The 23,597-nt window shown below is 44.1% G+C and overlaps 1 protein-coding gene across 2 annotated transcripts in view; it reads left to right on the top strand.

Annotated features, from left to right (window-relative positions):
- The window catches only part of PTPN21 (protein tyrosine phosphatase non-receptor type 21), a 59,470-nt gene that overhangs the window by 20,909 nt on the left and 14,964 nt on the right, over nucleotides 1-23,597 (top strand). Inside the window, exons 3-12 of one of the 2 annotated variants that reach the window (XM_080937076.1) lie at nucleotides 503-672; nucleotides 4,855-4,952; nucleotides 6,094-6,161; nucleotides 6,837-6,907; nucleotides 10,615-10,702; nucleotides 11,182-11,270; nucleotides 14,901-14,988; nucleotides 15,764-15,843; nucleotides 21,971-22,031; nucleotides 22,614-22,698. In XM_080937076.1, the coding sequence (XP_080793202.1) occupies nucleotides 503-672; nucleotides 4,855-4,952; nucleotides 6,094-6,161; nucleotides 6,837-6,907; nucleotides 10,615-10,702; nucleotides 11,182-11,270; nucleotides 14,901-14,988; nucleotides 15,764-15,843; nucleotides 21,971-22,031; nucleotides 22,614-22,698 (898 nt within the window). Of the gene's footprint in view, nucleotides 1-502; nucleotides 673-1,534; nucleotides 1,641-4,854; nucleotides 4,953-6,093; nucleotides 6,162-6,836; nucleotides 6,908-10,614; nucleotides 10,703-11,181; nucleotides 11,271-14,900; nucleotides 14,989-15,763; nucleotides 15,844-21,970; nucleotides 22,032-22,613; nucleotides 22,699-23,597 lie in introns of those variants that run through there. The other variant, XM_080937077.1, reaches the window with a different exon arrangement.

Raw genomic sequence — 23,597 nt, 5'->3', positions numbered from 1 at the left:
GAAATCCCAGAATAGGGAAAAGTTGGATTAGCATGATGGTTTAGAATTAAACTGGGTAGAGCACTCCTTAAGACATTTAAAGTAATTTTAGTTATGGGGCTGCTGCCATGGTCCAGAGCGTAGAGTTTCTTATCATGCAAGCCAGGGGACCTGAGTTTTATTTCCAAGAATCCTTTTGTAGAGAAAAAGAACCAACTCCTAAAACTTTTCCACTGAACTCCACCCTGGTGTACACAGATGAGCAGGCACACAAATGGTGACGGCAGGGTTTTGGTAATGGAAGAAAACTTTTTTCCTGCCTCCATTTCCTGAACACTATTCTCTATATGCAGCTTGGCATTGCCTCTTTTTATTAATTTTTTTTTTCTGTAAGCCTTGGCTATTGTCCCTTCTGCAAGACACAGGAGGCCATTGCCGCTTGGTCCTGGGTCTTTGGGGGGTGGAGGTTGGTGGGATCTTTTTTTGCATGACTGCCTGCTTCAGTGACCTTCCTTCCTTCCAGGTCACGTACTTCAGCCTCTGGTACTACAACAAGCAGAACCAGCGCCGCTGGGTGGACTTGGAGAAACCCCTGAAGAAGCAGCTGGATAAGCATGCCCTGGAGCCCACTGTCTACTTTGGGGTGGTGTTTTACGTGCCGTCGGTCTCCCAGCTGCAGCAGGAGATTACCAGGTGAGAAGTTTCCGCTGCCTGTGGTAGAAATTAGTCTAGTGAGGTAGAAGAGGGAAGCCGGGGTCAAAGGTCCTTGATATAAAGGCCTGTGACCTGCTTTGCCCTGCGGCCCACATTTTTTAGTCACTGGATTACTAAGAGGTTCTGGAATGTGCTATGTCAAACCGAATTAGGGCTCGCTGGGCCCAAAGGCACAGGAAAGATGATCAGTCCACCCCGGCCGTGAACTCTTGTGATATCCTCTTTAATGTTTTTGTTGTTCTGTTCCTGGTTCCTTGTAATAAAGAAACAGGAGAGGGCAAATTTAAAACATGTAGCCCTAAACTCTGTGTTCTCTCCTCAAGGACCTGGCCAGGCTCTTAGAATTCTTCCCCTGGAAGCTGTGTTCTGTAGCTGGGTCGGCCATGGGGGACGGGTTGGGGGCCACAGAGAAGGAGGATGTTTGTGGGCAGAGTGTTAGCTAGTAGGCACACTTGCAGGCGTAAGCGCGGGAGGGACTGGGGGCTCTTGCTTTGCTACATCCTCCTGGTTATGTGAGATCTTTGTATGTGATGAATGATGCCCTGAGCATGTCCCCTCTAGTGTCTGCTTCGTGTTCGTCAGTCCACTTTGTCCCCCTACGCGGTTTCGTTTCTTCTTTCACTTCACGTACCTTTTATCTCTGTCCCCTAATCTCTCACACGTCAGTCATATTCCTCTGACTCCAGGAAGCCCTGGGATGCCCCAGGCTGCGTGCATGCACTTTGTCTGTGCCATGCTATCTCAGCACTTGCTTGTAGATCTGTCTGTTAAGGTGGCTGGTATCACAGCCTCCTATAATGGTCATTTGTGTTCCTGTCATATCTTCTTTCTGTATCTTCAGCCCGTGTTTTCCTTGGCTTTGCCTTCTATTTGAAAGCTGTAGTGCCCTGCAGATAGTAAGAGTTGCTGCTGCCTCATGCTTGTGGAATGCTGTTTGACTCTGCTAGGTAATTATCGGGAGACACCAGGAACCGGACGCAGCAAGGGTCAGCTCGTGGGTTTAGGCACAAACCGACTGTGGAACAGGTCTGAAATGTAAATATTGGAGAGAGTAAGTGGAAGCCCAGAGGGAAAATACTAGCTGGCTGCTTAACTCATTTAAACATTTACTAAAGATATTCTGTGCTCTAAGAGCTGTTGGGTAGTCACTTGAATCTGATCTTGGAGGAGTTGCTCACAGTCTGCTGGAACTGGCAGTTCATATACATTAGTAGTCACGGTATCCTATGATAACAAACATCTGATGTAAAGCTCCAGATTCCTAGGGGCAGGGCATGGAGAATGCGACTCAGGAGGGGAAAGAGCTGACTTCTTGACAGGCTGTAGAAGAAATTTTCTGGTTGGGAATGGCTTGTGGAAAGCAGGTAGAATAGAAAGCCTCGGATAATAGCGGAGAGGAGAAAAGAGGCTTAAAAGCCAGGTGTGTAATCATAAATACACGGTACACTAAGGCTTTTTCAAATTTTAATGGTGTGAAACCATCCAATTTGTATCTTACAAAGACCATTTACTTTAGCTGATAGATTAGAGATTAAAACCAAACAAACATACAAACAGCAAAACTTGTGAATTCAATTGGAAGTGACAGGAGACCAGTTAGGGAGCTGTTGTTAGACTAGAGTTCAGACCTTACTTCAGGAAGGCATGAGCCACTGAAGGGCAAAAAAAGGAATGGGTTTATTGGGTTCAGCCAGCAGGACAGCTCTGATCAGGTGTCAGAGACCTAGTAGAGAAGTTCTCGAAATAAGAAGTGTGCTCATGAGAAGCAATACGAAGCCTCTAGATCTGAAGTGAGGCCCCCAAGGTCAGCCATGCAGACTTAGGTGACAGCTCTGCAGTACAAAGCCGGTTCTTTTTCTTACATCCTGATGCCCTCAACATCTCCTTCAAGGTTTCCTCTCAGTCTAAGACATCTGGACAGGTTCTAAGTCTCAGAGTTGTAGAGTCAGGAAGCAGAACAGTGGTTTCTAGGAAGGGGGAAGGTATAGGAGGAGGATTACCTGTAATGCAGAGAAACTCTTGCAGGTGATTGGTACTCAGGCTCTTTGTCCTGTAGCAATGACTTCCTGTGTTTTTTATATGACAAAGCTGTAGTTGGAACAGTTTATTACATGCCGGTTATACCTCAGAAAGGTCTTATAAAAACGCAGTCAGGGCTGGAGATGTTCAGTGGAAAAGCATTAGCGATGCTCTGGGCTTAGTCCCTCCACCCTAAGAAAATAACTCCCTGCCCCCCCAAAAAAAACATTCAAAAGTACTTTTTTAAAAAAAGGCAGAGAACAGAAATCTGAATCACATGAAGACTTGTCAGGAAAATGTAGTCATAAGGCAGCAGAAAACTGTCACCCACATGATAAGACCTCACAGGGATTGTTTGCAAAAGATAGTAAATTTTGAGAATAATAAATGACTGTCTAGATTGAATTTTTACAAATTCATGCGTTGCTAGCATGTAATCTCTTGGTTCCGACACTAGTCCATTTCTGTTACTTACAGCAATGTTGTTACAGCCTGTCTGAGTCTTAATGGAAAGAGACTTATCTTGCCTCACCATTCTGAAGTATACTTATTTGTAAATGTGGCACTTTCCTGGTATGTCATTTACAAGGAAATTTTCACACGGGACTTTACATAAAAGATACTGAACTAGCAGCGAACAATTTATAGCACATATGGAAGAATCGGCTCTCAAAATAAAACCTGTTCAAGGCTAAGGTAGGAAGCAAGCCCAAGCTAGTTTGTTCTATGATGTAATGGACGCTGCATTCCAGGGTTTTTACTTGATGTAGTGAAAGAGTCTAGAATAATGAGGAGCGTGTGGCACATACCCACTAGATGTACCTCCGTAAAAACCATCTCTTTTGGCATTTGAAAGCCGTATAGAATGTTGCAGGTTTCCTCCCTCTGACACCCCAGAATTACCAGTGTTCTGTTCAGTTCACTGATTGCTAAAAACCTGTGATGCGTGCTAGCTGGTAGAAGGGGAAAGCTGGATCTAAATTCTTTTATGTGAGTAGATGGTGCGTTGGTCAGGCCGTTTGGTAACAGAGGGCAGAGACTTAAAGCCTAGCTAAAAGGGTGCCATAGGAATGCACATGAATTCTGGGGAAGTCAGATACAGTCTACACTTGGACCACTCAAAGAAACAAACTTAGACTCAGGCTGAGATGGCGCTGTAAACTGCACTGGCAGCGATGGGCCAAAGCTAACACTGTCTCCAGTGTCTAGAACCGTGCCGTAGAATGAACAGGGACAGGCTGTAGCACGGCCTAGTCAGGGAATAGAAGGAACATCAGGTTTTGACTCTGGAGCTTTATCCTAACGGAGAGATGATTGGATGACACAGTACTGCCTTACTGGAGATGCACTGCTGATAATCCCTTGCTGTCCGAGTGCCGGCACATGTCCATTGTTGCTAAAGGCTTTTTCAGCCCCGTGAAGGGGTGGGCACATCTTCATTTTATTGATAATAACATGTGAATCTAAAAACTATGACTTGACCAAGGTCCTGCAGAATCCCAAATTTCAGGGCTAGAATTTGCGCCTAGGTCTGCTTAATACTAAGGGGGCAGAAGAAGAAACTATGTTACTGAATATTAAAATCTTTTAAAAGTTATACTTTTTAGGATTATAGTTTAAAAGCTTAACAGTAGCCTGATCTGAAATATCAAGAATTATTTGCTTTAAATTTTACAGAGCTAGTGAAGTTTTTATCTAACTACATACCTAAAGTCTTATTACCAAGTTACAAGTGAGAGGCTTAAAAGTAAAGATTGGTCATTGAGCTTGTGTTTTCTTTATCATGAAGAATGGATAGCCAGGACTGTTTTACAGGGCAGAATACAAATGGGGAGCTCTACCAGAAAAGACTCTGAGGGGATGTGGCAAGCCAGGCTCACACATGCTAAGAAACATTCACCTGAGAGCTACATCCCTGATCCATTGTTTTGACTTTGAAATGGTTTCAGCAAGGGATAAAGAACAAGTCGCTGAACAGAGCAGATGGTGTGCTTATAGTGTTTGTAGCTGTCTTTCCCATTTTTGTAAACATCTAGGGCTACTTGACAGTTTCTGGTCCCACACTAAATTATGGTAAAGTGCAGTGAGTCTTGGCCAGAGATTATGGTGATACTGGTTTCATAAACTCATCCTTTAAAACAGGTATCAGTATTACCTGCAGCTGAAGAAAGATATTCTGGAAGGAAATCTTCCCTGTACATTAGAACAAGCCATTCAGCTGGCTGGCTTAGCGGTTCAAGGTAAGCAATGCATGTGAAGATGTGCGTTAAAACAAAACCTGTATAGGATCCTGTAAGTAACTGACTTTCTATATGAATTGTCATCATATTTATGTATTAATGGAATACTATGTTTTTATCTGGAGACTTGTAGGAAGGCTATTTGGATCACTTCAATGAAATGTGAGACTTCTGGACATTTCTGAAATACGAGTTATGTATCATGTCAAAGGAGCAAACATATACATATATGTACATATATCATAGTATTTAACATGCTAAATCTTAATTTCACTTCAAGACTTGATTTGAACTTAATATTTTGGGAGGAATGACATATCTATCAATGAGTTTGATGAGATTATATTCACTTATTTTTTTAAGAACATCCCATCTCTTTCATTTCTCTAAAAATAACTGCTTTAAATTATGGGGCATCCTCACTGATAATAGAAGTGGTTTAGTTTCATAAATTTTTTAAATCAACTGTATATGTCTATGTGTATATCTATGCTGCATGGAACTTTCTGCTGGTGCATTGTTTCAAGTGTTAACTGGTGTTTAACCATGAAAACTGGAATATAATCAAAAGAAAACCTAAGCTGGACACAGTGCCATATAACTTCAATTCCAGCAAGGAAGCAGATCTCTGTGAGTTCAAGGCCAGCCTGTTCTTCATAGCTAGTTCTAGGCCAGCCAAGACCACAGAGTAGGTCCCTGTATCAAAAGAAAACAAAACACAATGGAAAAAGAAAAAAATGATAAAATTCCTCCAGCTCCTAGCTGCATGGATACCTGTCACCTTGAGAATAACAAACTTCCGACACCGTGGTGTGCAGTTTCCCGTATGTTGCCTAAATATATGTATTCACGGGACACGTTCCCTGTCCCCACTTGGTTTCTTTTGACACTTATCTGTGCACATGTCATGTGCAGAGCAGGCTTGTCTCACTTTGTAGACATTTTCCCCAGCCAGCATGCATAAATCCACCTATTGTTCTGTAAAGGACACCCTAAAACCTTGCCCTATTATCTGTCAGACAGAATCGGTTTCTGAATCATATAAACACATCACCCATACTACTTACTGATTTTTGTTGTGCAAGTGTGTTGTTGTGAAAATTAAATGTAACCAACATGGATGTTTATTATTTTTATCTAGCTGATTTTGGCGACTTTGATCAGTATGAATCCCAAGATTTCCTTCAGAAATTTGCCTTGCTCCCTGTGGTAAGACCTCTTCTGGCATTGGGCCCTTTTCTGTGTAGTTTGTCCTTATACTCTTGCTGATCCCCGATTGCCCGAGTGGTAGATGCTCTGAGCAGGACTAGCATTATAAAGTCAGTTTCCTCCTGAAACATCTCGTGTGCCAATTTTCCTTGTTACAGTCTCCCTGGTCTTTGTAAGTCCACAGAAACTGAGGTGTTAGTTTCTGTGCTGTACCTACAGACATTCCTTTTGCCTTTGGTTATGAGTCTAAGGAAAGGGATTTGGTTTCAGTTTTGAAGAATCACAAAGCTAATGTTGGAACGAGCTTGACTTGTTAGCAGTGTTAAAAACCTGCCCTCTACTTTCTAAAGTTACTGTTGAAGAAATGGATGAGAGCATCTCATTGCACCAGAGGAGGATGGACTGTTCTGAGTAAGCGCTAAGCTCAGAACCAGCTCATGGATGTTTCCAACCTTAAAACTCAGCTGAAACGTCCCTTTGGAGGAGTGGAGAAGGCAGGGCAAACCTTTGGCTTCTGAGCAGAAACCACTCAGTTCATTAGATGCATCATGGCCATATATAAAAGCAGAGTCCCCAGTGCCAGCACTGCTGAGCATTGCCCGAAGCATGCTAGTCAGTGACTGTAGCATGACTCATTGTAAACCATGCACATGCTCACCACTGTGTTTCCTTCAGGGCTGGCTACAGGATGAGAAAGTCCTGGAAGAAGCAGCCCAAAAAGTGGCCTTGCTACATCAGAAATACAGGTAACAAAGACCCATGGCCCATGGCTGCTTGATTTTGAAATGTGCTTTGTGTATTAAATTGGGAACTTTACTGCAGCTTGTTTGTGAAGTGAGTGCGTAACGTTCACTGTGTGCCAAGTACTTTCAGTTATTGTCCATATACCAGTGAGGGGACAGGGGATGTTGAAAGCAGCCCGCCCTTAAGGTGCCAGTTCATCACCCATATATTAAGCGTGTGATAGTAACTAAACCTGTATACATTAGTACATGACCAGGGATCCTTCCTTCTTTCCTTCCTCCACCTCTCTTTCTCTGTTCCCCTTTCTCCTTCCCTCCCTCCCTTCATCCTTCCCTCCCTTCCTCCCTCCACCTCTTTCTCTGTCTCTCTCTCTTCCTTCTTCCTTCCTTCCTTCCTTCCTTCCTTCCTTCCTTCCTTCCTTTCTTCCTTTTTTAATAGTATTAGAGTTCAAACTTGGGCTCATACATAGTAGGCAGACACTTTACCACTGAGCTACATCCTCTGCCCTTGAGATTTTTGAGAACGAGGTTGGCCTCAAGCTTTCGACCTTGCTGCCTCTGTGTCCCGAGTGCTAGAAATGCATTGCTGTGACCATTGCCTCCCCTGTACACTTTTAGAAGCAGGATTTCTGTCCCCTGGGGAGCTTTGATGAGAGTCCTCATGTCTGTTGCCCAGATTATCCTTGTACATTCTCATCTATGCTGGTCCATGTTGACTTTCTTCAATGGTGAACCTCTATTGACTATAAGAATCTCCTAAGATGCGAGCTCTTACTCCAAGCCAAGTACAAAGAATTACAGTACTTTATATATGAAATTACATTCTGATAGCTCCAGTATTCTTTATGGAGAATATTACCTTCAGCTTAGAAACAAAGGAAACTAAACTCAGAATGACTTAGATCCCTGATTATGTTAAAAGTGACTTGAAAGTAAATGTGACTGGTCATAGCCTCAGCCTTTGTATGTAGTTGCAAAAGAGTAACTTCCAAAAGTACCATCCTCTCATCTCTCCCTGTGCTCCTTCCCAAATGCTCACAGTATTTTCTCTCCAAAAGTCACTATTCCCACTCTTCTAGCTCTGTGTCTACACAAAACTTATTCCCCTTAGTGCACTAACTTGATCCCAAAGGCACACAACCCAAAGGCTTACTGACCCAAAAACACACTGACCCAAAGGCACACATGACCCAAAGGCACACATGACCCAAAGGCCCACATGACCCAAAGGCCCACTGACCCAAAGGCCCACTGACCCAAAGGCACATGACCCAAAGGCCCACTGACCCAAAGGCCCACTGACCCAAAGGCCCACTGACCCAAAGGCACACATGACCCAAAGGCCCACATGACCCAAAGGCCCACATGACCCAAAGGCCCACATGACCCAAAGGCCCACATGACCCAAAGGCCCACTGACCCAAAGGCCCACTGACCCAAAGGCACACATGACCCAAAGGCCCACTGACCCAAAGGCACACATGACCCAAAGGCCCACTGACCCAAAGGCACACATGACCCAAAGGCACAGGACCCAAAGGCACATGACCCAAAGGCACAGGACCCAAAGGCACAGGACCCAAAGGCACACATGACCCAAAGGCACAGGACCCAAAGGCACAGGACCCAAAGGCACACATGACCCAAAGGCCCACTGACCCAAAGGCACACATGACCCAAAGGCCCACTGACTCAAAGGCACACATGACCCAAAGGCACAGGACCCAAAGGCACACATGACCCAAAGGCACAGGACCCAAAGGCATACATGACCTAAAGGCCCACTGACCCAAAGGCCCACTGACCCAAAGGCACATATGACCCAAAGGCCCACTGACCCAAAGGCACACATGACCTAAAGGCACATGACCCAAAGGCACACATGACCCAAAGGCACAGGACCCAAAGGCATACATGACCTAAAGGCCCACTGACCCAAAGGCACACATGACCCAAAGGCACACTGACCCAAAGGCCCACTGACCCAAAGGCACAGGACCCAAAGGCATACATGACCTAAAGGCACACTTGACCCAAAGGCCCACTGACCCAAAGGCACACTGACCCAAAGGCACAGGACCCAAAGGCACACATGACCCAAAGGCCCACTGACCCAAAGGCCCACTGACCCAAAGGCACACATGACCCAAAGGCCCACTGACCCAAAGGCACACATGACCCAAAGGCACAGGACCCAAAGGCACACATGACCCAAAGGCCCACTGACCCAAAGGCCCACTGACCCAAAGGCACACATGACCCAAAGGCACAGGACCCAAAGGCATACATGACCTAAAGGCACACTTGACCCTGGTTTTTGTCATTTTATTTCATTTGTTTTTACGGTCACTTAAATAATAGGACTTAGGAACCTGTAGGTACTTTCTATCCTTATGAGACAGAATGCTGGGTGGCTTGGCTTACAGATAAATAGACTAATTCTCTGCCTTTCAAGAATGTGTTCCCAGCAATCATAGGATAGGCAGCACAAGCCATTGCGATAGTATCTAGCAGTAGAAAAAGGGTGCTGTGGTGGAGGTGTGGACAGATTGTGCAAGGACTCCATAGGGCAGGGGTGGGTACTGGGGATCCCCAGAGAATCTGACAGTGGGAACGGCATAGTCACAGAGCCCCAAAGAAACTAGTGATTGCCGGGTCTGTGTGTGGTTGATAGGTGTGTGAGGAGGAGGATGTGCGTGCACAAAGGTTCAGAAGTGTGAGGAATGCAGTACAGCCAAAGCAATGCAGTCTGGGCTGGCCACAGTGGGAGGAGCCTCGGCACATGAGGGAGCAGCAGCTGGGAGGGGATTTGATGCGTTTAAGGATCCTTCCTTTCTCATGTCCTCCTAAGGCTCCAGTCATCTGAGCTAAAAGGGATCCGTGCGTAGCCTCTTCCTGTCCATTTCTCACACTTATCATTTAGTCTTTAAAAGACATTTTAGGGGCCTGGAGAGATGGCTCAGCAGTTAAGAGCACTGGCTGCTCTTCCAGAGGTCCTGAGTTCAAATCTCAGCAACCACGTGGTGACTCACAACCATTTGTAATGGGATCTGATGCCTTCTTCTGGTGTGTCTGAAGACAGCTACAGTGTACTCATATACATAAAATAAATAAAATAAAAAAAGACATTTTAAAAGATTTATTCATTTTATGTATGAGTGCTTTGCCTGCATGTATGTATGTGTATCATACACATGCCTGTGGAGGTCAGAAGATAGCACCAGATCTCCTGGAACTGGAGTTAGAGATGATTGTGAGCAGCCTCTGGGTGTGCTGGGAATCAAACCCAGGTCCTCTGGAAGCTCAGCCTGTGCTTTGACCACTGAGCCATCTCTTTACTCCCGTTACTTGTTTTTTAAACCAAATTCTCAGTATTTCCTGATATTTTGGGAACTGCTTGTTAGTTTAGGTTAAAAACTTGTGGATTTGCATTGCCAGCATCTTGATAGCTGCCTCGTTCCTTGACCCTTGTCTGTCCGTTTTTTTACCTCCCTGAAGCACAAGGTTAGGTATACTTGCTTTCTGCATTCAGCACAGCGCTTCATAGTTCATTTTCCATATGTTTTAGAGGCTCGATATAGCCAATTACAGATGCTTAGAAGCCTGAAATTTTTATAACGCTCTATTTCAGATTGATGTACGTTGTTTAAGAAAAGCGTTTACAAAGTTTAGATTTGGGGACAGTCTCACTAACATGTGTTGGATTGCAGAGGGCTCACTGCTCCTGAGGCGGAGATGCTGTATATGCAGGAGGTGGAGAGGATGGACGGCTATGGAGAGGAGAGCTACCCTGCCAAGGTAGGACGACTGCGAAGGCTAAGAGTAGAAAGCTGGGCGTGGCCGTGTGTGCCGCATGGAGTTTGTGCTTTCGTAGGGTCAGGAAATAGAGTTCTAAGAGTCTAAACTTGACTCAGAGGGTCAAGGCACTTGCCACCAAGTCTGATGACCTGAGTTTGATCCTGGGATTCACACGGTAGGAAAAGAAAACCAGTCCCCACAGGCTGTCCTCTGACCTCTGCATGTGCGCCATGGTATGTGTGCACCACATCCAAAGTAAATAAACATAAGAGCAAATCTATTTCCAAGAGTCCATACTCCTGCTCCTCCCCACTCCATACTTATGGCAGGACACTGGGTTTGCCCGTCTCTGTTCCTTCTGAGTGGTTGCCCTCTGGGTCTCCTGGACACTGTTCACCTGGGAAACAGGTTTAGGGAAGTGGATGCATTTGTCCCTGTGGTCTGTTTCCCAGGGGGCTCCCCTTTCTTCTCACGTCTAGGACAGCCAAGGAAGTGACATATCCATCGGTGCTTGTCTTGATGGCATCTTTGTGAAACACAAGAACGGAAGGCCTCCCGTGGTGTTCAGGTATTGTTCTGTGTTAAATACTTAGGTGGTTATTGCTGACTGATCTTCCCCCAGTTCTCACTGGAAAATGGAGATACTCCTTTTCTAAAGCTAAACAGCACCCAAGTACATCGCTTCATTAACCTGCTGCTGTCCTCAAGAACAGTTGTGCAGCAAAAAAGGCGTGCAGTGACCGCCTGCTTGTAAATGCTTAACATGGTCCACTCAGCCGCCACGGAGAAGCCGTTCTCTGCTTTAATAGGGAATTTTTCATTTGACTTCAGTTTCTGGGACTAGTTATTCACTCTGGAAAAACCTAGGCTTCCTTTAGACTATAGTTATGTGACAAAATGACTAAAATGCCAACATCTCAGCAAACTTCAGTTTTTGTAAAGTTGATTTCCCTCCAGTTATAAAAAAAAAACAGTGCTGTTTGTTTGTGTAACTCTTGGAGTGTATGTAGTGGGAAGGCACAATGACAGATAGGGCTGTGCTCAGAGTGGCATGCAGTTTCTGAGAAGTGGACTTAGAGGTGACTTAAGATGACTTGTAGAATTCTGTGTTCCAGTTATGTCTTTTTTTGGACACATAATAATATTTAGTTGATTCTTTGAGTTTTTATATCTTTATATAATGTCTTTAGACCATATTAACCCCCATTCTTCTCCCTAACTCCTTTGGATAAAATCCCCAACTTGGTAGCAATATACATAATATATTTGAAACCTATGGAATCCATCTACTCGTGGGTATGAAGCCATACACTGCAGCATAATCAGTGTGTTTTAAACAAAGCTGACTTTTCCTGCCCAGGAGGTGTCACCTGTCAGTAGCTCCTCAGCTAGGGTTGGAGATGAGTTTGAACTTGTGCAGACAGACACAGCTGCTGTGAATTCACAGATGCCAGCATCCCACTAGTGTCTAGATGACACCGTTCCACTCCATTCTTCTCTGACCTCTGGCTTTTATAATCAGCTTCCTTTTCTTCCGTGATGGGCCCTGAGCCTTGGCGAGAGGATGAGGGACACAGAAGTTCCATTTGTGACCGAATACCCCACGAACACTTACTCTATGCACTTTGACCAGCTGGGCTTCCTGTGTTAGCCACCTCCCACCACCGCACAAAGACCCTTCTCTAAGAAAGTCTGAGAGCAGCACTGATGGGAGGGCAGTTTGATATTGTGACCATTTAGCAAAATAGGAGGTTTCCCCCCCGGGGACAGTGAGCTCCCACCACATCCTTCCCCATGTGGATCTAGCCTTTCATTTATCCAGAAAGCGGTTGGTAGCTAGTACCTGTAGGCCTGTCCTGCCATGCCTGTCACTGTAGCTGAGCTCTGGAGGCTGGTAGGACCACTGCTGTCCCTTTCTCAGCATCCTGCCTCTCACCTCCAGGTACTATGAAAGCTGGCCAGCAGGGAGCAAGTTCAAGCTCTGATCAGAACGAGCTTGACCTCTCCCATCTATACTTAAAACTAATAAATCAGGTCCTGTTGTTCACTCTTATGTATAATTCCTTAAAATCTGTAACCTTAGAAAGTCTGTGGTACGATCTTCTAAAAATATTTGCAATTTCACTCTATTCCGTTTTCTGTTTTCCCATTCTGTTTTCCATTCTGTATTCTATTTTACTCTATTTCTATTTTCTGTTGATTTAAACAACACAAGGTGTATATTGTTTTCACAAAGTAGGGAAGCACTTTTGTGGTTGGTTCCTCTGTGTCCAGCACTCATTAGTGTGATTATCAGGAATCTGGTGCTGAGTTGACTGTTTTCTTTATATTTTCTCACATAATTGCCTTCATAATGACTCAGGGAGGGGGGCGGACATCACCATCAGTTTTCACACAGGATAAGAGAGGAATAAAAAAGCCAAGTAATTTTCCAAGGTCACTGCATTCACAGCGTTAGATTCTCTGCTGCAGCTGGGGCTCTTAGGCAGTGTACCACACGCCTTTTTATTTTTATAGCTCTTTTTATGCTCCTATCTTTTACTTTATTCTTCAGAACTGGTCTTTCCCTTTAAGAACTTTTCCACTAAAATGACAACTCTTCTCGGTCTTGCTTTGTTCTGCTGCCTTTGGGCCCTGAATTAATCTGAGTGACAGTGGCCACAAAATGAAGATCTGGCTTAAGGGAGCAGTGCCCCTCTTCTACACTGCACTGTGCGGGGCTGCACACTGGGGCTGCTTCTGTGCCATCGGGGCTCTTGTCCCCAACCTGCTTACAGTAAATCTTCCCAGTGTGCTGAGCTGGGGGCACAGGGACCTGAAAGTGGATCAGGATTTACTCAGACAGCCGGACTGTACCTCGAGGCCATATGGAAGTCTCAGGAATTCAGTTGGTTGCTTTCTTCATTACACAGGAATCTTCAGATTTGCCTCATTTAATACAATGCAATTAAAATCTTTAGGTTTAACAACTGAGCAGTAAGTCAGTAAATTAATTCTGATTTAACAAATGTTAGCTAAATAAATATGTTAGCTGAACATCCCGAGTCTAAAAATCCCCAATTAAAGATGTGGGGAACAAAGGATAGGGTTCAGTGGTAAAGCACTTGCTTTATGTTTGTGAGGCCGAGTCAGTGGGTGAGGGGAAGGAGTTTCCCCTTGAAGAGCTTCATTTTCAGGAGCTTTGGATTTCCAGGTTATGGCTGCCCAGCTACTGCTGGATTCCGAATATTTCAAAGCTTGCCAGTCCCTGGAATTAGCCACTGTTCTGATCCCCAGTGGTTCTGAGGGGACTGATGGCTCAGAACTGCTGAGCATCTTCAGACTCAGTTTCCTTCTGACAGTATCGCATAGCTAGGTAATAAAACCAAAATCTAGTCCCTAAAAGCTGAAGATGATAGAATTAGATGCAGGGTAGAGTTTATGCCCTGCTGACAACACTCAGAATAATTCGCCCTTGGTTTCTGAGCACTGCTTTCTCTTCATGCCGTAGATTTCCAGAGTCCACACATTTCTAGTCCCCCACTTTATCCTGTTTGTCTTCACTGCTCACCAGTGTGTTTGCCTGTTGTATGGTGCCCTCTGATTTTAGTATCCCAGGGCCTGGTACAGTTATCGTCATTGTGATGGTGGATGTCCTTTAAAGCGTTTGCTTACAAGCACTGAAGCATGAGCCACAGGCTAACATGAGGATCTTTGACTGTTAAACCAAGTCAGGTGCATTAGTTACTTTCCTGTTGCTGCGATAAAATTCTTTGACAGAAAGCAACTTCAGGACATTTATTTTGGCTTACAGCTCCAGAGGTTTAGAGTCCACAATGGCAGTATAGTGTGGCAGGAGGCATGGCCGGAGATGTGGTGGAAGGAATCTGAGATCACAGATTCAGGGCAGGAAGCTGAGATCACTCAGCTCACACAAGTGGAACAAGTCTATAAACTGTGTGTGTGTATGTATGCACATATATACACACATATATGTGCATATATATACACACATAGATATACATAAAACAAAACATATACTAGATGCAAATTCATATATAATATTTATATAGTAATATAAATATAATGTATATATTGACATATTTTTACATATATATGTAAAATAAACTATTAAGTCACATATCAAACTTGAGTAAAAATGACACATTACATGTCTCAGTGTACATGTACACACTCAGCATTTTCTGTTTTTCTTTAGATGGCATGACATTGCTAACATGTCGCACAATAAGTCCTTTTTTGCATTAGAGCTGGCGAACAAAGAGGAGACCATTCAGTTTCAAACTGTGAGTGAGCACAAAAATTCATGGGATGCTTCTCAAAAACATTGGCAAGTTAGCATTTCTGAGTTCTCTTTTGTGTATTAGGGTATAGGGAGTTTGGACTAATTTAGGACTCCACAATTCTATGTGTTATAAAAACTTAATGCTTTAAAGGTTACAAAATGGCACTTGGGGAAAATGCTCACTTGTTAAATGTTGTTAAGCAAATGAGTCTTAGAATCCATATTCTTTGATTCAAGTGACTTTTTAAAATGTATATGAGTGCACTGTAGCTGTCTTCAGACACACCAGAAGAGGGCATGATCCCATTACAGATGGTTGTGAGCCACCATGTGCTTGCTGGGAATTGAACTCAGGACCTCTGGAAGAGCAGTCAGAGCTCTTAACCACTGAGCTGAGTGCCTTGTGAAATAATTGTAGAGACCTAAGTAGGGAGAAAGTAAGCCTAGCTACTGGCCCTGTGCTGCTGAGCAGCTGTGCAATGCTGTTTAGCCTTTATTTGCTCTTGCTGTCCTAACAAAGGCAAAATTAAGACCCTGGAGCAGATATTTTGTTCAGAAAATCTCTGAGTGTTATTTCTTAGGAATAGAGTTGATACTTAATACAAACATGATGTTGAGGAACTGTTTGCTCAATGGGGGTTGGGATGAGGGAGTCACTGTGGGGATGAGGGACTCACCATGGGTGGGAGATGGTGTAGACACAGTGTATCTGCATTACAAGTGTATTTCTCTCTGTGTGCTTCCCTCTGTGACTCTGCCTGTCTTTTATCTGCCAGGAAGACATGGAAACAGCAAAGTACGTGTGGAGGTTGTGTGTGGCACGGCACAAATTTTACAGACTGAACCAGTGTAACCTGTGAGTATCTCCTACTACGGAAATTGTAGAAAATCATTTGGGAATGAAAGAAAATATAAAGTTGCATTTGTCCAGTTTGTATGTGTGTCAGGGAGGTAGCATCTAGCATGTAGAAGCCAGAGGACACCTTGGGGAGTCGAGCTCTCCACTGAGTGGTTTCTAAGGGTCTAACTTAACCCATTGAGCTTGGCAGCAAGCACCTCTCATTGTCATAATCCTTGAAGTTTTTTTTTTTTTTTTTTTTTTTTTTTTTTTTTTTAAAGGAAAGGATTTCCCCCCCTTCTCTCTTTTCTTTGGGGATCAAACCCAAGGCCTCCTACATGCAAGGCAAGCATTCTAACACTGACCTATAATTCCCAGTCTGAGGGCAGTAGTCTTTGTTGTTTTGTTAAGACAAAGATCTCAGTGTGGAGCCTTGAGGGGCCTGGAAAGTGTTATGTAGATCAGGCCTGGAACTCACAAACACCTATCTGATTGTCTCTGCCTCCTGAGTGCTGGGATAAAAGTTGTGGGCCCTTACTGGGAGTAGTATTCTTTATAATTTTTAGTAAATATCCTCATCAGCATTTTGAAGAAAGATTATTTGTCTTTTAATATATAGAAATTATAAAAAAAATAAGACGCTGTTGTGGCATGTTTGCACATGTGTGTAAGGGACTTGATGCTGTTGTGACATGTGTGCACATGTGTGTAAGGGCCTTGATGCTGTTGTGACATGTGTGCACATGTGTGTAAGGGCCTTGCTGCTCTTCTGACATGTGTGCACATGTGTGTAAGGGACTTGATGCTCTTCTGACATGTGTGCGCATGTGTGTAAGGGCCTTGATGCTGTTGTGACATGTGTGCACATGTGTGTAAGGGCCTTGATGCTGTTGTGACATGTGTGCACATGTGTGTAAGGGCCTTGTTGGTCGTTATCCTCTCTCATACACTCATCCCTCATCAGTCTACATCTTTAACACTTAGCTATTCCTTCAGTTTATTTGCTTGCTACAGAGTTTTGCTTTGTGGGTCTGGCAGGCTTTGTACTCACTGTGTAGCCCAAGAGGGCCTCAGACTCGAAGTCATCCTCCTGCTTCAGCCTTCCAAGTGCTAGGATTATTGCCATGAGCTACCATACCCACAGCTTCTTTTACTATCACATGTGCCCCCTACTTCCATGTGTGCACTCGCGCACACACACATACACACACACAGACACTGAGTCTTGCATATGAGAGGGAACATGTGATACTTGCCTTTTTGTGTCTGGTTTATTTTGCCTGATGGTGTCCAGCTCCCCATGTTCGTGCAAACAAATAATTTCATTCTTTGTGGCGTGGCCACCTTGTCTGCTTTCTGCTCAGTTTTGAATTTGTGTAAGAAATTGTTACATTTAGAGGAGCCAGGAGTTCTGAATTTGGGAAAGCTCTTTAGCTGGCCTGAAGATGAACGTTTGGGACATTAGTTTTGTGTATAATAATTACATCCAAATAATTGCAGAATCTGTTGGAACATAGCATCTTCATCTTGAAGCTTTTCACAAATGTAGGACCATTCGTGATGAGCCATCACCACCTCAGTGCATTTTCTTCTTGGAAACAATGGTGACAGCCATCATGAAGAAGCCATTAAGTGGGATGCTGTCCAGCAAACCTTGTACTGCATTGTGGCTAATGCCTTTTTGAAAAGCGTATTTTAGCAGTTTTCAATGTTAATGGTTTTAAAATTTAGAGACAGAAGCAATGAATATGTGTGGGAATTGTTATAAGTAGAAATATAATTCTTGGCATATTGCCAAATGTGAGTAAGGCTGCATGGATAATTTTATATAATTTTTAATAAAAGCCACATGTACTATTCTACGTGTATTATTACATGTATTATTAGTGGTACATATTATTCTTTTTTTTCCAATGACATTTTACACTTATTTGGGGAGAGAGACAAATAATCGCCACAGAGTTAAATACATAACTGGAAATTTTGTGGGGAGGCGGGAGACTGGAGGAGCCAGCACTGTAAATGGAGCACGGTGGCAGAGCGGGGACACTGCTGCAGCTTGGAGGGCTGTCAGGACAGCTTGGAGAGAGACCGACACCCTGGAGCAAGGATCTAAGGATGTGTGGACAGTGCTCTGTCCAGGGCTGAGGGGAGGCCGTCCTCTGCAGGGCATCATGTGTGGGACAGAGCGTGTTTCTGTTTCAATCCATTTCACATATGAAAACTTTGCAAACCCACCCCTGCAACTGCAAGTGTGGGCTTTGCTTGCTGGTGACGTCATTATTTTCTCTACGCTGCCCCCGATGTCCAAAAGCACATGTGTTATTCTTGTATGAAGAATATTTGATTCTCTGTAGAGCTACTCTGTATGAAGGAGCATTTTCCAAATTTTGTTTTTAATTTCTACATATTCAGGAACTATTAGTGTATTTATTTAAGAGTGTGTGAAACAAATATATTCCCTTGTGCAATTTGTTTTCTGGGTAAGGTAAATGAAGTGTATACTATTAAATCCTCATGATTTGATGGGTAAGAAAACCAAACTTTTAGAAACCTTAGTGTGGTAGACAGGTAGCTATGGCTAAGTGGTAGTTACCCCTGTTTTGGAGATGGAGTCTGCTTCTACAGACAGGAGTCACTGCCTCCTCCAGTGTCCACCCCCTCCTCATGTTAGGGTAGTGGTATTGGGGTGGCCCAGGTGATATTTACACTGACAGAATCCAGTATTTCTTTTTCCACCCAGACAAGGCACCGGAGGTAGCAGGGTCATCTTTTTATGTTAGCTTAAAAGCTCCCTTTATTTTTTATATAGAAACAGGAATAGTGAGACCTTCCTTGATATTCCTCAGGACAGTACTAGATATTAAAGGAGAATACAGTGTCAGTCACGTCAAAAGGCCTCTTCTGGTATCCCAAGCCCAGAGCTGGCTGGCAGCAGTCAACTCCCCAGGCTATTTGAGGAAAAGGTGAGCAGAGATACATTTCTTGGTGAGGGGGCTTTTTCTTCCTTTTTTTTTTTTTTTTTTGTGGATTGTATCCTCTAACCAGCAAAGCTAAGTGAGAGAGAGAGGGCCCAAGAACCTTGAGAAAGGCAAATTTTTGAGTCAGCAGCATGCTAATGGCTGAGCACAGTGAGATGACTGGCCCTGTAGTTTAAGGAGGAACGAAGCAGCCGGTCCACTTCTGTTTGGAGACTTGTGTGGTCAGCAGACTAACCACTGGCTCAGGGGAGTGGAAGATGTAGCACCCTCCTTCCCTTCTGGCTTCCTGGGTTCCCAGAGGGGAGAAAGGACTCACAGAAGAGTATCAGTCCCTGGAAAAAGTGGGAGTAGGAGATAATGGGGATTGTCAAAGGTCCCCACAGTCAGATGGGTCTCCCACTGTCCCTAAAAGCCTTGTGGACAGGAAGCTGTCCTGGAATTGGAGTTAGGCGTTTCCTTTTCTGTGCAGGTGCTTGGGTAGATGGGATCACTGTTACCTACTGTGAAGCTAGCCCCTAAGCTCAGTATTTCCTGTAGCCTGGTTTGGTATCTGCTTGCCCACAAAGGCAAGTTTGGGTAGGGATCCAGAGCCAGGTCATTGACCTTCTATATAGCCTGTATATGCACCTCTGGCCTGCCCTAAACAGCAGCTCGGAGTATTTCCACTCCCTAACACATGATCAAAGCCTGCCCTTTGCTAGCTGTGAATAAACCGATGGCCTACTGAAAAGAAGCTCACAGAGCAAGTGAGACATCTCTTACAGTTTTAAGTTAATAGATTATTTTAGTGCATAGTGTGTGTGTGTGTGTGTGTGTGTGTGTGTGTGTGTGTGTGCATTTGGAAGTTGGCTCTCTCCTGTCACTATGTAGGTGAGGTTGTTATGCTTGTGTGCATGTGCCTTTGCTCACTGAGACAGCTCACCTGCCTGAGAAATGTTCACTGAGCATTAATTTCTGTCCCTATTAACTATGCTATCCATGTGTTCCTTGCACACTTGAGGGCTGCTTACGTGTAGGCATGTGCTGGGCAGTGGTTGTACCCCTTGAACTGCACTCAGAAGAACAATGAGAAAACTAGGCAGAGTGTTAGAGAGGTTTGTCTTCGTGGAGCTTACTTAGAGACAGTCACTAAAATGACTGCAGGGACTGAGTGCACTGACATTCAGCAGACCTGCCCGTTCCAATGCTGGTTCTGCCACTTGTTTGCCTTGAGACCAGGTGTGATCTGCCTAATCTAAGTATCACTTTCCTCATTTGTAAAACAGAGATAATGACCTCCCCGATGGCATCCTTGAGATTAAGATAACTACAAGTAGTCTTAGCACAGTTTCACCAAGCAGTATCAGGTATTTCACTGGAGCTGACAGCCATTTTATGATTCTCTCCAGTGCACACTCTAGCTCCCAATCTAAGGAGTTCTAGCTGCGTCGCCTCTCAGCATCGCTGGCTAACACAGTGTCCCAAGAGTTTGAGACACGGAGCCAACTGTTGTTTTCCTTTACGTGGGAAGATGATGGCTGGCCTCTCCTTGAACTGCACTTAGAAGAACAATGAGAAAAAGGGGCAGACTGTTAGAGAGGTTGTCAGGGTCAGACCTTTCTGCAGGTGGGGCTCCATTGTTCTGTTTTTAGTAGAACTGGCTTCTGTTTTTCCCCTCCCACTAGATGCTGCCAGCAAATGCCAATGGGTAAGAATGGCTGCCACTGTTTGTAGGCCTGTGTCCTTGGGTTTTGTACTTCATTCTGAAGATGTGTGTTCTTGCCTGGCATGGCCATCTGTGCAGATGTGGCTACACATTTGTTGACAAATGTGTTATGACAGCAGTGCCTCCCACTTTTGAATATGATATTTGTTTTTTTGTCTGTCTGTTTTGGGTTTTTGTTTGTTTTTGGTTTGGAGAGAGCATTTTTTTGAGACAGAGTCTCTGTAGCCCTGGCTGTCTGGGAAATGGTGCTGAGCACCAGGCTGGCCTCGAATTCAGAAATCTGCCTGCCTCTCCCTCCTGAGTGCTGGGACTGAACACATGTGCCGTTACACTGCGCGTTGATGATTTTACAAGTTCAGGTCATCTAGATGGAGAGCCAGTGATAGGCTGAACACAAAGTCCCTTTAAACTAGGCCTGACTGTGGCCAGTGCCCAGCGGCGAATTCATATCAAAGTAGCAAAGATCAGAGTTTTGTACATGTTTAAGGGGTACTCTAAAAGACCCCCACACACCCTGCAGGCTCCGGCACTTGACATGATATTGGAAAGGCAGACGTGTGTTTCGGAAAACAGACACAGCCATACCATAAAGCCCTCAAGTTCACTGCCAGGAAACGAAAAGAGACCTGTGCTATTCTCCAACAACCTGAACACTTCTCAGGTGTAGGAAAGGGGGTTTTGTTTTTGTTTTCTAAATTGCCCAGTAAGTGCATAGGAATCACCTGATGTCCAAGAGTTTTCATTTTTAAAGGTCTTGTAAAACTAAGCTAATGTTCAGAGTGTATACAGATGCCGTTTTCAGAGTGCTAAGAACAATGTTAGTTTAGAAGAAAAGAGACTCTTTCTGGCACATTTGCTTAGTCCGTGAATTTATTTTGTTTACTCTGTGATGGTGGAGTTTTAGTAATGGTCCTTAGAGTGCAAACCAACGTCACAGAATGAATCAGTTATGAATCATATAAGCAACGAGCCAGGAGTAGGTGGTAAGTTAAAATGTCCTTAAAATTATGGGCATCATCAGCATTAGCAAGATTCCAATGCACATCTCCATACCATACCTGCTCACACTTACTAAGTAATACAGATGGAAAGAAAGAGGAAGTGTGTGTGTGTGTCCAAACAGAGAAATGTGTGCTTGTTTTATTCTGGGAGGCTGTGGAGTCAGTCCTACATGAGAAAGGACTTTTCTGTAATTTGTTTGTCCTTTAGTCATTTGCCTTAGAATACACCTGACTGTGTGTTTTTTTGTTACTGTTTTGTGACAGACAGTGTGTCACTCTGTATCCTAACTAGCCTGTAATTCAGGTGTCACCCAGGCTGGCCTCAGACTCCAGCATGCCTTACCCTCTTGCACGCTGGAGTTACAGGTGTGAGCCACCACAGGGCTCCCTTCCTAAATCCAGTTTATGGTTGTAGACTAGGAAGTGTCCCCTGGGCTCACAGTTGTCTTCTCCCACAGGCAAACTCAGGCTGCCACGTTGAACTCAGTCAGGAGGGGCTCATCTTCCAGGATGTCTCTGGTAAGAGAAAGAACATGCTCACCTTTTCTCTCTTAATTAACATGCTTTGGGCAGTATGTTTAGTTTGAGCCACAAATGTGTGTTGATGTTTGATGATTTTTATCCAAAATAAATAGTGACTTCTGTAAGTTCGACTTAAGATTTATTATCCATGTTTAAATATTAGAACAACGAAGTATAATGAATTTTTTCTGGTTAGCGAGAAATCCTAAGTAGGTATTTCATTTACCTGATGTCTTATAGGGTTGAGGGTAGTACATAGAAGGTTTTTCTGTTCATGAGTTTAGACAAGAAGGTTTGTATTCATTCCTTCTGTTCTTAACTTTTTGGATGCAGACTTTCTTGTGCTATCTAGTATCCTTGGTGTCAGTGCATAGAGCTTGCTTTTGCCACATGGGAGACATTGGAAATGACAGATATGTTAAGACCTCCTTCATCTTTATGTTTATTCTCCATTTGTTACTACCATTTAACTCCCGTAGAAGTCTTTTTAGTGAAGAGAAAGAATCCAGCAAAGAATGACTTTACCTTTTTCACCTGGGCAATGTGTTTTAACTCTATGTCCAACTTTCCATTCCTTAGCCTAAACCCCAGCCCTATGCGATGCCTCCCCCACCCCAGCTGCATTATAATGGACATTATACAGAGCCATTTGCTTCTTCCCAAGGTAAAGTACACTGAGTCTGCAAAGCTGTGCAGTTATTGCTATGACTAACTCTGTGAAGACCTAGAATCTTGACGTCTGGATGGTTTCTTTTGCAGTTGTATCCCAAATTGTTGCCCCAAGTACAGCCATCCTGGAATCACAGAAGAAGCCATTGCATTCATTTTTGAATGTGTGTTTCTCAGACGACCCCAGATGTATCCAGTGGCAGCTCCCTAAGCTGGTTTCTAAGTTCCATAGCTCTCCCCTATTAGTGCTGTTTAAGCCAGGCTTCCCTTAAGTTCATGATTCTCTGGTCTTTCTCTCCCAGGTGATGGGATTACAGGCATGTGCCACCACATCAGGCAACCAAAAATCCTTGGTCACAAAAGATACTCAGACTTGTTTTTGTTTTATCCCTCCCTGAGATACCCTAGTGTAATGCTTTAAGTTACTGCTACTGCAGTTGTGTGTGCCCAGCAACGCCACACGCCGAATCCTGACCATCTGTGTCATGTTGGCTTTGTAAACTGTATCTAACTGTACCGGAGACCAGAGAAGATGCATACAGACAGCAGTCAGTGTAAAGAAGCTTAGGATCTGATTGTACAAACAAGGCTTATGATGTGGTCACAGTTATCTTGCTAAGAGAGCATGTACTAGCATGCCATTCACCATGTTGTGGGTACTTGAGAAGTTTTCTGGATCTAGCAGGATGGCTGGATTTTATCAGCTCCAGGCAGGTCTGTGACTCGGTCTGCTGCTCTGGCTGGTGAGTGCAATGGTACAGAAGGGGCTGCTTGGAAGTGGGTCCATTGCCCATCATGTGGAGGCTGGGATCTGAAGGGACATAAAGAAAGGTGTTGACTGAACTTGTTGTTGTGGCCTTCTCAGTGAGGAGGGCAGTAGGGGAGCAGAGCTGT

Source organism: Micromys minutus (assembly GCF_963924665.1).
Source record: "Micromys minutus genome assembly, chromosome: 1".
NCBI classification, from domain to species: Eukaryota; Metazoa; Chordata; class Mammalia; order Rodentia; family Muridae; genus Micromys; species Micromys minutus.
Note: the sequence above shows the minus strand (reverse complement) of the source record. Positions and strands in the feature narration are given on the sequence as shown.